The sequence below is a fragment of the Plasmodium gonderi genome (assembly GCF_002157705.1).
Source record: "Plasmodium gonderi DNA, contig: Chr10, whole genome shotgun sequence".
NCBI classification, from domain to species: Eukaryota; Apicomplexa; class Aconoidasida; order Haemosporida; family Plasmodiidae; genus Plasmodium; species Plasmodium gonderi.
The window spans coordinates 1,174,493-1,190,177 of NW_021628935.1; the positions used below are offsets into that span (position 1 = coordinate 1,174,493).

The window sequence follows — 15,685 nt, forward strand, 5'->3', positions numbered from 1 at the left end:
GTTCGCAACAAATAAGGTGAAAAAAAAAAAAAAAAAAAAAAAAACCTAGCAAAATTTCTACGTGTTGCACAATGCCAAATTTGTTTCGCACGAGAGGGTACTTAAAAATCACGAATTTATTTTTATACTACTCGTAAAGAGGTATGTGTACGAGAGAATAAAATGGTATGCTCCAGTGTGGGAGAGAGGGAATAATTAAAATAGTCGTCCAAATTTTACGTAAAAAATTAAGTGCAATTTAATAAAATTTATGGAGAACTTTGGTAAAATTTAATAAAATTTATGGAGAACTTTGGTAAAATTTAATAAAATTTATGGAGAACGTTGGTAAAATTTAATAAAATTTATGGACAACTTTGGTAAAATTTAATAAAATTTATTTTAAGAATATATCAAAAAGGTATTAAAAATATGTTAGATATTATAAAAAAAAAGAAAAAATTGCGGGAAATACATACAAAGAATGAGCGTCTTATAATATACACATATGCAAAGTCCATCATGTAGGAGTGTTACCATGTGGTGTCACGTGAGAGAAACAAAATAACAACGTACGAAGTACGTGTGTATATATTTGCTATGAAAATAGCTGAAAAAAAAAAAAAAAAAAAAAAAAAAAAAACAGACACAGACACAGACACACAAACAAGCGTACACATGCAAACATTTAACATGAATATTTGTATACGCCACCTCCATCACCCTGGTATACAAACACACATAAAGAGCGTGCTAATATGGAAGAAGAAAAAACATATATATGTGAGAGTAAACTACCAGAATGGCCCCTTCGATTCTACCATAAGAAAATGAACACGTGGCGAAGGTGTGCTTCCAGGAATAGACGTGAGTGTATCTTACCATCTCAAAAGTGTCTCCCACACCCCTTCTCGGCATGGTACGCTATTCATTTGAATGCTTTTGTAAGATTGAAGGCGTAGTAAATATTCTTATTTGCATGCATATCCAAGTCTTCCTCTGCGTCATCATTAGGATCAGTATAAACATCTTGCCTTGTACTTTCAGTACCACGTAAAATATTATCTCTCTCGTTTGTTTTTCCATCATTAATGATACACTCTCCAGGATTATACTTGCTTCGATCGGTTATCCCACATAACATGGTTCTGTTTATGTCGAGAGAGAGGCATTGACTTTCCATAGTAACAGCATTAGAGTAGCTAGGATTGAAGAAGAAGTTAGAACAGTTCATAGAGCGTCTTCCACGTTGAGTGGATGCCTGAGTGCCATTCTGAGCATCATTCTGAGTGTAAATATCCATTTTGTGAATCCTAGCATTTCTTCTTCTGTCGAAACCATCGGTAAGCATTCCAATGAAACGACGCATCAGATTGTTTATCTGTGGATCATTCTGCTGGTCAATTGATTCTGGTCGATGTGAAGAATACACCCTTCTACCATTTTCTTCACGCAAAACAAGGGAACATCTGATGTGGTTCCCATGAAGGGTGTCTTTTTTTACAAGAATTTCAAAATTGTTACGACTTTTTTTAAGTAGAATAATTTGTCTTAGTATCCTGTTAGTAACTTTAAATTTTTTCAAATATGTAAAAAAATTATTTTCTTCAAAAAGATAATTGGTAAAGGAAGATTTTGTCATAGATTTGAGAAATGTTAAAGCTTGATCGTATGACAAGGTGAGTATTTTTTTTTGAAAATGATGTAAAAAAATCAAACTTAATTTAATTAAAATTTTTAAGCCAAATAGAAAAAAAATATCCCACAATTTCTGTGTGTGTTCAAAAGTTAAATCTTGTGAAAATAATGTCATGAACCAATTTATGCAAAAGAAATCGATTTTAATTTTTTTTTTTTTGAAATAGGAAAATAATTTCGGAATATATGCTTTTATTAATATATTCAATTGATAAATAATTTTTTTTAATTGAGGAAAGTTATATATGTATATTCCTTTTAAATTAAAATTTTTTAACAATGCTATAAAACATCTGATTGTGTCTAACTTATTTTTAAAAACTAAGAAAAATATAGCAGCAACGTAATTCATACCTTGACAATAGCCTACATTTTTAAAATAGAGCGAGCATATTTTTAGTACTTCAAATAATTCTTCCTGCATTTTTCTATTTTCACATCCATTTTGCAAAAAAAAACGATTTGGAAATGTTCTTGGTACATCCTTTTCAATTATTTTTTCGTAAGTACTATTTCTTTTTTTTAATTCATAAAATAAACTATCACTCATGTAGGTATTTTCTGCAAGTAGAATCATCTTCCAGATCATGCTCCTTTTTTCACTTCGAATAAATTTATTCTTATATATATTTTTTAAATTACTTAAGGAATATATTTCAAAAAACAGTAGTTTACATGTCATAGAACAGTTGTGCCTTTCCTTTTCATTTAAAAAAGAAATTACCTTGGTCCCTATGCACGCTTTCAAACTAGGGTTGTTAACCACGGCATTTTTCAGCAAACTTCTTAAATACCCGTCTTCACAGTATGTTGAATATTTTTCCATTTCGGTCTTATCGGGTGTGTGTTCTCCTGTGGGAACATTTTCATCACCATGAGGATAAGCATGAGCACTAGCATGAGCACCAGCATGGGCACCATCATGCGGATAAGCAGGAAGATGATCATCATTGTTATAATCTTTACGAGTTATCATTCCGTTTCTAGTTTGTCCCATCCACCCATTTATTTCTTTTCCCTGATTTGCACAATCCTCTTCTAACTCTTTTACAAATTCATCTTGTGTAACTATCCCAATCGTATCTCTCTCTGCGTCTCTCTTAAGATTAAAAAATTCACCCTCTTCATTTGAGTGATGGCGATTATTTCTATTGTGCAAATTATGAGTTGGCATTATTCCTCGAAGAATTATATTTTTTCTATCTTCTCCCCATTGATTTTGTGAAATACCTTTTATACCGTGTAATATAAATTTTTTTTTCTTTTCATTATTATTCATTTCGTGGAAGCAGAAGAAGGGAACAGAAAAAAGCAGAAATGTACCGTAGTTGCCTTTTTTTTTTTTTTTTTTATTTTATTTTTTTTGGCTTAAACTGAGCGCTGATATTTTCTTTTCGTGCTGATTCATTTTGGGGTGCACACAACGATAATTGTATAATATATATTTATATATATATACATATATATATATGTGTTCTTAGTGTACATAATGATTATTTTTAATTAAACCATGGAAACTACTGAGAATATATTTTTTTTTTTTTTCCTCCAAATTGGCCACTGGGAAGCTATTTTGAAAATGGAGATTCGTACATGTACGAATTCGGAAAAAAAAAAAAACGTCGGTGTTTATGTTAAATTTGGTAAAGGAGAGAAAAAAAAAAATCGCATATGAAAAAATGACTCAATCGTGTACAAAAGGAACAATCTGATAACGCAGAATAAAAAAAAGGTAAGAAAAATGGTAAAAATAAATACTTATATCTATCGAAATTTTTATAAAGGAAAAGGAAAAACATAAACGGTCATATACACATTTGGCATTATCCCCACCCCATCCACCAAAAGGTAGAGAGAAACATGAAATATATTAAAAAATCCTTTCTTGCGTGTTCTATTTTCCCGTTTATCCCTCTTATCCTTGGATCAGTGTGAAACCACCTTTTTTTTTTCTTTCATTTCAACCTTTTTCTTCTTCTACACCTTTGGTAATACACAAAAATTGTACGAATAGTAAATGTCCAATTTGGGAACAAGAACAAAAAAGAAAGAATGAAATAAAATAGAATGAAATAAAATAGAATGAAATAAAATAGAATGAAATAAAATAGAATGAAATAAAATAGAATGAAATAAAATGAAATGAAAAAAAACGACACACTAGACGAAAAATTTTATCCCTTTTTTTTTTTTTTTTTTTTTTTCCTTCTTTTCTACGATATTATACAAAAATCACTCCTTAAATGAATATATACAAAAAGAAAGATCAAAAGATGAGACATTCCTTATGTATGATTAAAATACATTTGTAAAAAAGATAGAAAAATCAAAACTTCAGAAAAATGAAGCAATCATCCACTACACACACAAGAAAAATATTTATGTGAATTCCTCACTGTAATTATTTTCTCTCCTTCAAGTTGTCTTCCAAAAGTGAAACTGTAAAAAAAAAAAAAAAAAAAAAATGTTATGTTATTTTACTTAATTTTATTTTACCTAATTTTTCTCTGTTTTGCTTAATTTTTTTACAACATTTAAAATAATCATTTTGCCATTTTTGAATCAATTAAGTATGTTCCGTTGGGAGTATAACAGGGAATGTGACGCATATATACCAGCCCCTACAATTTTGAAGCACAAGAAAATGCTGTACTATTATATTTACCTTCTCATATCACTTTGAATAAATCTTCTTCATGTTTCATTGGTTTCAAAATCATTCGAAAATATATTTTACTCATCCACCCCCACGTGATTTTGTCCCCATTTGGGGTTTGATCTATCGAACGGGTATTAATTTACTGACTTGAAGGGTACTAAAAAATGATGAAATTAAATGAGAAAAAAATTTTTTTTTTTTTTTTTTTCTTCAACTTTTAGTATATAAGGACACGTTGTTATGTGTGACTCGAAATATAGCACTCTTACTACTATGGTACATGCAATCGTTAATTTCCTTCTATTCATTCCAATTCTCATTCGTACACTATATAAATGTAAACATTTCCTACATGAAAACAATTCACCCATAGTGTTAGACCCTCTACGCTACTCAAGATGTATGTGGAAAAAGGGATACGAAAAAATGATCAAAGGGAGGGGAACACCTGTGTGTGCATTGTCATACCTTGGGATGCAAAAGGGGAAAAACTGTGTGATAAAAAAAAATTATGTACATAAAATGGAATTTTACAAAAATAAAACCGAATTGTCTAAAAATAAAACCGAATTGTCTAAAAATAAAACCGAATTGTCTAAAAATAAAACCGAATTGTCTAAAAATAAAACCGGATTGCCTAAAAATAAAACCGGATTGCCTAAAAATAAAACCGGATTGCCTAAAAATAAAACCGAATTGCCTAAAAATAAAACCGGATTGTCTAAAAATAAAATCGGATTTCCTAAAAATAAAACCGAATTGCCTAAAAAAAAAATCGAATTGCTCATTGATAAATTCGTACATGAGTGTGACAAAAATCGCACAAATTTGTCTGAAAAAACATTTGTGAAAAATCATGACATCCTTGTAAATTTTGAACGTATACAGAATGAAGTAAATAAAATGTCGCAATTAGCCCTTTTGCGTAAGGAAAAATTAGGCAATCTGCAAACAAGACAGAAGAAATATTCCATCCTTTCCCAAAATCCTCCGTATGTATTTCACCCCATATATTCAAGTGTGTCTATGAAGGATAAACACCATCGATTTAAAATAAAAAAATATGAAAATATATTTACTCAACTGAATGAGAAAGGGATTTACAATTCGGATTACTTTATCCCAACTTGTGACATCAACGATATGATTATTCCTTTGTTTAAAGTGCATGATGAAAAGTTTATTAGTGAAATGCTAGCAATAGTAGTAAATAATGAACAAATCGAAAAATTTGAGTTAGCCCTATGTCCAGATTTGTTGTGTAGGTTTCTAATCGAAATTAATGGCACTATTTTAAGCTCCTTATTGGCGCTAAAATATTTTATGTGCATGCACATAGGAGGGGGAAATCATCATTCGAAAAAAAGTGGAGGAAACGGATTTTGCATTTTTAATGATGTTGCCATAGCAGTTCATTTTTTATTGTCAAATGGACTCATTGATAAGGCAATTATTCTGGATGTTGATGTCCATCAAGGTGATGGAACAGCTGAAATATTTCGAAATTATACCAATGTGAAAACGATCAGTTTGCACTGTAAAGAGAACTTCCCTCCAGTAAAAGAAAATTCAACAGTAGATGTCGAATTTGATTCCTTTATAAAGGATGATGCTTATTTAGAAGCATATAAAAATGTTTTGGACAATATACAAAGTGAACAAAACTGTATTATTTTTTACCTGTCTGGTGTTGATATCAGCGAGGATGATAACCTTGGCTTGCTTTCAATATCTGACAATGGAATATACAAAAGGGACCATATGACATACGAGATGACCATTCAGAAGAAAATTCCCGTTGTAACGGTTCTTTCAGGTGGGTACAATGAGTGTGAAAGGACTCTAGCAAGTAAGCATCTTTTAACTTTTAGGTAAGGACAGTTCCAACTGAGATTCCACCATTCCATGTACTTCATGTGTGAGTACCTTAACACGTGCCTGCAAAGTTGTTCTTATCATTGCTACTGCTGATGCTGGTACTACTGCTACTCCTATTGTTATATTATATTTTTTATTTTTTTACAGGGCTGCAAAAGAATCTTGGATTTCCCGCAAAAAATGAACAAGAAAAGGATGAGCCCCCCCCCCGTTCCTACTATTTTCCATTCTACATTGTAATTTTTTTTTTTTTTAAAAAAAAGAAAAACCCTTTCAGCACACACATATTATGATGTGAGATGTATTTGAATTAACAACTCGTGAAAAAATAAGGAAAAAAGTGTATGACACAAAAAAAAAAAAAAAAAAAAAAAAAAAAAAAAAAATATAAATATAATGGCTAGCTCATAATGCGAACATGTTTAAAACATAAAACAATGTCGCTTGTCATTACAAAAAGAAAAATAAGGATGAAATAAAACTCATGATATAGTATTATGGAAATGTATAATACCATTAGGTACGAATAAAAAAAAAAAAAAAAAAGAGGGACAAACGGCTACTAACTATATGAAACACGATAATCCTTCAAGATGGGGAAGAACACTAGCACATGGGAAGACATACATCGACAGACACAAATCGGCAGACATACGTCCACAGACACACATGGACAGACATGCAAACAAGAGATGCACCCCCACCCCCACCCCCTACTGTGCCAATTTGTTTCTGTTCTTTATCCTGGCACTCTGCCTACAACTGAACTGGAGAGATGGTATTTTTTCCTTTTTCTTATGTCTGATTACTTTCTTCAAAATATGTGTTCCCTTTTCAGGGCTCATATTTAAAGTCAAATTTTTCGGTGGGATATACACATTTTCATACTTTTTCAGATCGAAAAAAGACGTGGATTCTTTTTTTTGGTCTTTTATTGCACATATTTTTATTTTCCTCTTATATTTTGATATGATTCGTTTGTGAATATTTTCCGTTTCATTTATCACACGCTTACCATTTTTTTTATTCATAGGAATGAATATATTTTCTTTGCTATTTTCGATTCTGTTTTCAAGCAATATTTCATTAAGTGGCTGTTCCTTAATTTGAAGGCTTTCTTCGTATAGGAGACAAGGAAATGGAACTGATTGCTGCTCATTCTTCTCGGTGGGAGTGTTATCAATACTAAATAAGGACGATAAAAGTTCATTCAGACTATCAATTCGAGATGGGTTATCTATTTTAATATTTTCATTTATGTTCTTGCGTTCATGATTTGTTGATACTAGATAAAATTCTGCTTCAGAATGTTTACTTAATTCGTCTTGATTTTTCATATTTGCAAATTCAACATGATTACTTGGAGTTCCCTCCATTTGGCTATGAATTTGTACTACTACCTTTTCATCATTTCTCAGTTCCTCTCCATAATTTCTAAACGATGGTACGATATTTTCTTCATGTATATGATCATGGGCCCAGTTCTTATATTCGATATTTTTTTCTGTACATGTATTCGAGTTATCACTACTTTTTTCTGCTCCTTTATCATTTGATAATATTACATGGTCTAGATCGGGGGGAATAATGCCTTTACTATAATCTCCATTTATATTATTCTGACTTAAGGAATATTTACCTTTTTGTTCTTCCTCTTCTTCTTCTTCTTCTTCTTCTTCTTCCTGTTTTTTGTTTTTTCTTCTTTCGGATATTTTCCATTCCACATTATTTATTAGTAGTCTCTTTAAATCGTCTTCCTTTTGCTTTTCCATTTCTGCAATCAAAATAATGTCTTCCTTACTGTCATTACCATGATGATGTCCTTCTACTAAGTGTATATGTGTGATGCCATTTTCCAGGCATTCATCTTCTTTCATAGGAAGAATTTCATTTGTATACCCTTTATTCCAAAAGCATTTTTCTTTGATTTGATTCTGTGTTTTTTCATTACCTGATGGAACTTTCTCCTTACTGGTCGTGACTTTATTATTTGTATTTTCCTCTAAACGCGATGCAATTCTTGTTATCATTTTGCTTTCACTTAACATGCCATTTTTGCTGTTCTTCTCAGCTTCATCAAGTACTACTTCTGCGGGTTCATTTCTTGCCACTTCTGCGGGTTCTTCCTCCTTTTCCTCCGTAAATACAGGACCAATACTAGCGCCAAATTTCTCAATTCTTGACAACTCAATGTCGTACTCCCTCACCTGAATTTCATCACAAAATATTACCTTACTCGTTCTTCTATGCTTTGCCTTTTTATTCTTTTCATTATTATGATTGCTGCTTTTTTGCAATCCCACAGATTCGGTAGCACTCACGGGAAGGTGCAAAGGGGATCTGTGACATGTAGAATCTCCATTGATGTTGCCTGCTGAATCTGCATCTATGTGACATTTATTTTCCGATATTATGTTAATATTTTGTTCTGACCCGAATTTCTTCAATGCACAATAGTAATCATTGCTATTTGTAAAAGGCGTATGAACAACATCTGATGGAAGTGTTCTTTTTGGATCTGCAGCGGAAGATTTATGTAATTTGATGCAGTGTTCAGTTAGTAAAGTATATTCAGGAAAGTGAATATTTATGCATATGGGACAGTGATAATGTGGATCTATAAAAAGTTTTTTTTTCTTTTTTTTTTTTTTTTGCATTTTTTTGCTAATTCTTGAATACTCATTGTTTGTTTCTTCTCCTTCAACACCGTTATGAATTAATTTGCATGGGAATATAATATATCCACCTAAAATTTTTCTATTTTTCCAATGCTCATTTAGATAATGTTTGTAATTTTTTATGTAGCTATTTGGTGGATAATACATTTTATCACACAATGGGCATAAAAATTTTTGCCATTCTGGTCTTCCATACATTAATCTTTGATCTTCTAAAGAATGAAAAGCTTCAATTCGTAATGGCATAACTGGAGATCTGTGCATTTCTTTATATATATTAGTAATATATGGTATATCCCTATTAAGTTTTTCTGCCTCTACACGATGATTTGCATAAACAGACAATCTATCATTTTCATCTTTTTCTTTAATTGATATGTCATTTTTTGTAATAGCATTTCCTTTTCTATTCTTGTCTTTCTCATTTTTTACAATTACTATTGTTATTTTTTCATCTTTCATTGGATTATCTTTGTTATCATTTTCTTCCCATTTCTCCTCCTTCTCTAGTGTGGCATCTTCTAATATCCAGTTACAACTTAATTCCTCGTCATCTAGTTTATTATCCTGTCTAATATCTTCAGCATTTGAAGACCTTTGTTTACTTTTTCTTACCTCTCCTCCCGACCCGAGCTTAGCACTTAGAGCAGGTGCAGTAAAAGATTCATTCCCTTTTGTCTCTTCACTTTTACTCCTATTAGTTGAAGTATCATCCTTCTGGTGCCCTTCCATCACACGGTTTTGGCTGCATTTGTTACTTCTGCTTGTTGAAGATGTAGTACTACATATGTAATCTCCCCCTCCAACACCAATGACATTATCCCCACCATTATCATCATCACCACCATTATCATCATCACCACCATTATCATCATCACCACCATTATCATCATCACCACCATTATCATCATCACCACCATTATCATCATCACCACCATTATCATCATCACCACATCTACTTCTGCTTTCATCTAACGCTTCATGTACAGATAATATTTCACAATATTCTCCATGCGCTCCAGGCCAGTTCAGAACATATCCTTTGGTATTGTTTTCTTTTACAACCTTTTGACCAATTGAGGTAAATTTGCTAAATTCTGAAAATGCAGTTCCTCCTTTTACCCTTCCTGTGGGGTTCTTTCCTCTTCCTGTTAAATAATTTGCAGAAAAATTTGAGTTATCCCTCTTATCTCCTTTTTCATTTTCTAAAATTATTTCTTCTCTTTGATTGTAATCCCCGTTCTCATACTCACCATTTTGTCGCTTATCTTCCGGGACACTTGTTATTGCTTCATTCATTTGTTGGATGGAGGATACTGAATCTTTTTGATTATCATCCTTTGTGCTATCATTCTGTGTAACAAAAACTTGCACATTACACATATGAGTTGATTTATCCTCTTCTATAATATTATCCAACTTATCAGAATCCATTTTTTCATTCATTCCTAAAATGCTTTCATTTGATATATCATGACTAATAAAATCGAATAAACTTCCATTCGGGAATACATCAGGCTGATTGTCTAAAAGGAGAAATTCTGATTCAACCTTCTGCTCACGAATCTGGGATGGGAGATTTGCCATTTCGGTTCTTCCATCAGTGGTGCTAATACTGCTGCTTCGGTTTGTTATTCTATCTTGTGAATCTGAAAACAAAAAAAAAAAAAAAAAAAAAAAAAAAAAAAATCACATCAAAATTAGCATAAAAATGGTAATTTTACAAATATGACATAGTCTACGCGTATCAGTAAAAGTGCACATATGGACAAATGAGGGGGTAAGAATCTATTTTATATTTTCTCCTGTCCCCTTTTCACACACCCCTTATTGCTAAATGGGAACACATATCCTGTGTTATTTTTTTTTTTTGTCTTTGCTATGGATTTCTCGCTTAAATATATTAGACAAGTTGACCAAAGCGATAACCAATGTAATGCCAATCGTTTTTTTTTTTTTTTTTTTTTTTTTTTTTTTGAATTACCATCAGAGTGTGGAAAAGAAGCACATACGGATAATCCATTTTCCGGAATGGTTAGATCATTCCCTTGACACATTTTTTCTACACCAATTTTTTTATCTTCATTTTTCAAATTCTTTTCATCTCCCTTTTTTTCAGTAAAAACAGATACACATGATTCCTTGTGATTGTTCTTGTCTATTGGGTCTATACTCTCCTCCAAGTTAGTCCCTGCGTTTTTTGTATGAATCATCTGAACTTGATTCCTTGAGGCTTCTAAATCCTTTAGCAATTGAGAAATTGTGGTGTTCATAAATGCAATGTCCAAATTTTGCTTCTTTGAGATGTGTCTTGTGTCTGAATTTACATGATCCTTGAATGTTTTATTGTTGCCAAGCAATAGTCCCTTTCGAGTAGGACTTTGCAAAGAAGTGGAAGGAATATCTGTCACAGTGACATGATTATCGGTGTTCATCTCTGAGTCAAGCATACTTCTATCATGTCTACATGTATGGATTTGTTTATCTTCCATTTTGTTAATAAAACATTCATCTAAATTATTATTCTGTTCAACGCTGTGTAAGCCATTTTGCTCATCACACAGTTGACCATTTTGAAGAAGATTTTCTTTTTTTCTATAAGACATGGAACTATCGTTAATTGTTGGAATTATCTCTATATTTTCCACGTGTTTGTGCGGATGAGTGTTAAGAGCTACTCTGTCATTACATGATGAAGATTTTTTATCTGTATGGTTACTCGTTATACACTGTATGTTGCAATTATATATGTCGCGAATGCAACCGTTGCATACTTTTGGATTTTTTTTATTTCCCTGGTATGAAACATCTATCTGTTCATAAATTTTAGGACCATTAATTTGATTGTCATATGTTTTTTTTACTAATTCGTTATCATTAACTAATGGTGAATCTATTGCAACATTTAATTTATTCCTAATGACATATTCCATGTATCTGTTTTTTATGTTTTCTTCAATACAAAATATACTTTCATGAGGGTTGTCTATCAAATGGTTATTTCTTCTATTCGCATTTGTGTAATCACTTGATGCACATCCAAGAATGCGGTACTCATTAGCATAGTGGGAGGAGATGTCACTATGAATGTGGTTTGTACCCAAATTGATAAAATAGTTCCGTTCATAATGTTTGTGATTACTTTGATTTCCTTCATTTCTGTATTCACATAATTTATTATTAGGAGAAGCAACCACATCATCTTGGTCAGCTTGGTCAGCTTGGTCAGCTTGGCTAGCTTGATCATCAATATTATCAATAATATCAAGATTATCTTCATCTGTTTTACACTTTTCCTTTTCGTTTTCCTCTCCTCTATGATAATCTTCAATTTTGGAATTCAACAATTTCATTATATTTTCCTTAGAATTGTATAGATTCGATTGGAAATTATTTTTATATTTTTCCAATTCGCTATAAATATGTGTATCCTTGTAACTTTGGCTTACATCATATCTTGGGTCGTTCAAAAGAAGAGATTCTGTACGTATTTCCACGTTTCGTGTACTTTGAACCTCGTTCCCTCCCATGATTAAGACGTCTTTGGTTCTTCCATCTGATACTATTGGATTATTTATCTCCTCCTCTTGTCTATTATTGTAGTGGAGGAGGTCTTTTTCAAAAAAATTCATTTTATTCTGCCCATGAAATCCTTTGCATCCATTTACTGCTACCTGGTCTCCCTTCTCAAATAAGTCGTTGTTATTCAATGAAAAGGAAATTTCGCCACTCAAATTTAGTAGCTGATTATTATTTCCATTTTCGTCGTAATTCTTTTTATCGTCTTGGTAAATTATATTTGAATTGTAGCAAAGAGGTAAGTTGTATGTTGTACCCGTTTCCCCCTTTAGATTATTATCCTGCATTAAATTTCTATCTGATGAAAGGGAGATTAAAAAGGAACTCCTTTTAACTGCTTCTTCTGCTCTTTCAGCATCAGCATCAGCGTCATCTTCTTCCTCCCCTACTTCTTGTCCTTCCCCTTGTTCCTTTTCTTCTTCCTGCCTGTTTTTAATATTTCCCAAGTATTCCCTTTTTTGTGCATTTTTTTTTTTTTTTTTTTCCTCTACATTACACGATTTTTCAACTGATAAAATGAATTTTTTTATTTCTTCTTTGTTTGGCAAGATGCGTCCAGACGTGCTTCTTACCAATGGTCCATGAATATCAAGCATGTCTGTTTCCATGTTGCTCGAATTTCTGTTTTGTTTATTTTTTTCTTCCAGATTTTTTTTTTTAACTGTTGAAAAAGTATTTATTATTTGTTCCGGATTTTGGGTATCCATATTTTGAGGCGGACAAATGTCTCCAAATAAGGAATTTCCTCCATACGAAGAACACTTTTCCTTACAGATTTCCCTACTTGAAGAATCACTGGTTGTAACAAGTACCTTCTGTGTGGGAAATTCATCCAATATTTTTCTTTTTTTGTAAGACGACGATTCTACCATTGTATTTTTTTCCGATTTTTGTAAATTTTCTTTCTTATCATTAGATTTTGGATTTAACAATGTAGTTTCATTTTTTTTGTGAATGTTATTATTTTTGCTTTGCTTATATGCATAATTTTCAATATCATCAACGCCTTCCTCATGCATGGCATATTTTTCTATATTTTTTTCGTTTATATTTTTATTTTTTTTATCGATTTGGTACTCCTCCTTAAGATCTTTTTTTTTTGGTCTCGAAAAATTCTTTCCTCGAAGTGTTATAGTGTCATTAATCAAATTGTGTATAGATTTTCCACGTGAATTTTTTTCTTCTATTTTATCACATTGTTGGTTGGAATTTGTAAAAATGCTACATTTTATTTCATCCTCATTTGTATTTGTTTTACAAGGATGAAATGATGAAATATTATTGTTTTTTTTTTTTTTTACAATATTACGACGAATGCATGCAGACGAATTATTATCAGAGAATTTAAATAAATTTTCGTTTGTTTCATTTATGCTCTTCAGCTCTTCCATAACGTTTTCATTTTCATTCCCTTTTTTTTCTGAAAGGGAAAAATAATTTTTGCCTTCGGGTGCATCATGGGATTTCTTTTTTCCGCAACAATCACTGTTCTGTGTTTTTTGTGGTTCCCCAAAATGTTCAATTTTTTTTTCGTCCACTTTGTCCGATTTGGGGATTTTTTTTGCGTCCACTTCGTCCGATTTGAGGACTTTTTTTTCGTTTTCCCTTTCCTGTCCATCTTTTTTTTTTAATTGTGCACTTGACACATTTTTCTCATTTACACCTACTGACGTGGTGTCTATTTGTCTCCTACCCTTCATTCCTGTAAAAGGATTCTTTCTAATTTTGTCTTGACACAGATCACCTTTTTTACACTTTTCATTGCGCACTTTCTCCTTGTTAATTAGAATGTTTGCCCTTGCACGTCCATGTTCATGCACAATTGCGTCTTTATGAACTGTCTGCGCTATGTTCATATGTTCATCTGTATTATTTGTCTGTGTTATACTTCCAGGTCTATCTTTATTATCTGTTTTCTTCCTGTCACAAGAGCTGGTAAGATTTTTTTTATAATCCATTTGCACGATACTGTCTATCACTTGGTCGCAATCATTATGAGGTGGAAAACATTTATTTTCTTCTTTCGTATCATCCGGTTGGTTATTTTTCTTTGTGAATTTATTAAAACCTTCTTCTACATTCTTTGCGTAGTCAATTTTCTGTGCACATGGAGCATATTCCTCTTCACGCAATGTACCCTTTGATGTAATACATTCTTCGTTCATCTCTTTATCTGTCCTTCCAAGATTTGTTAATGAGCTCATGATAACTTCCTTACTTAATAATGCATGTGACATATCATGGTCTGATTGATTCTTTTCCTTATGTACTTCCTCATGCATGGTTATTTCATTTGCACTACTCACACAGTTAGCCTTGCTATTACTGTAAACTTTATCAGCAGCACCCATGTGTGTTATGTCATGTTTACCACTAAATTCATTTGAAGTTCCACCATTCTGGTTCCTGGAAATAAATGCACCTTCCCTTTTTGTTTCCATCAACTGTTTTGTCATTTTACAGTTGTGTTCCTGTATTGGATATGTTTTCATAAACGTTTCTTTCTCAACATTTTCTTCTTTATCCGTGGCTCTTTTAATAGGGGTGGTTCTGTTTACCGCAAACGTGTCATTGCATTGATTGGATGCGTATGCAAAGGTGGCTGTACAAGGGGGAAAAAAAAAAGTTGAATGGCTAGCTATGTCAGGTGAAATGCACAAAGCAAATAAAAAAAAAAAAAAAAAAAAAAAAAAAGTTGAATGGCTAGCTATGTCAGGTGAAATGCACAAAGCAAATAAAAAAAAAAAAAAAAAAAAAAAAAAGTTGAATGGCTAGCTAAGTCATGTTTAACATATGCAAAGAATGAAAAAGAAAAAGAAACAACACTTGTGACTATAGTAATGTATGCATGAATTACCCTCCATTATGCCACCTCGTGATATGTCTTTCTCTTCTTTCTTCTCATTTGACAACACACTTAACTCTAGATTGTCGCGACGTGTTCCACTTTTTTCTTCTTCGAGAAAAGATCCATTTATAACACCGTCGTATATTTTCCCCCTAGGTGGAGCATCGTCTATGGACATTTGACAGATTTCTGGCATATATGTATTAATACTGCGTATATTAGAAGTTGTGCTACCAATATATGTGCCCTTTTTGGAGGCATTATTTCTTATATTATTTTTATCATTCATTTGTGGCTCATTAGAATTGGTACTACCGGGCTTAGGGTTCAGGGTTTTATGGCCTTCTTCTATGGGCATATGGCTCA

At 32.1% G+C, this 15,685-nt stretch overlaps 3 protein-coding genes across 3 annotated transcripts; 1 reads left to right on the plus strand and 2 right to left on the minus strand.

Moving 5' to 3' along the window:
* Nucleotides 1–907: 907 nt before the first annotated feature.
* PGO_102460 (TBC domain containing protein) lies at nt 908–2,956 on the minus strand (the record flags this gene model as incomplete). The annotated part of the gene is made up of 1 exon (XM_028688276.1): nt 908–2,956. The coding sequence occupies one exon, from the start codon at nt 2,954–2,956 to the stop codon at nt 908–910; it is 2,049 nt and encodes a 682-aa protein (XP_028544077.1).
* A 1,620-nt stretch (nt 2,957–4,576) lies between these two features.
* PGO_102470 (histone deacetylase) lies at nt 4,577–6,398 on the plus strand (the record flags this gene model as incomplete). Its single annotated transcript, XM_028688277.1, has 2 exons — nt 4,577–6,207; nt 6,362–6,398. 2 exons carry the CDS (start codon nt 4,577–4,579, stop codon nt 6,396–6,398), a joined length of 1,668 nt encoding a protein of 555 aa, XP_028544078.1.
* A 529-nt stretch (nt 6,399–6,927) lies between these two features.
* Nucleotides 6,928–14,675, minus strand: PGO_102480 (hypothetical protein, conserved; the record flags this gene model as incomplete). Its single annotated transcript, XM_028688278.1, has 2 exons — nt 6,928–10,541; nt 10,877–14,675. 2 exons carry the CDS (start codon nt 14,673–14,675, stop codon nt 6,928–6,930), a joined length of 7,413 nt encoding a protein of 2,470 aa, XP_028544079.1.
* Between the last annotated feature and the right edge of the window lie 1,010 nt (nt 14,676–15,685).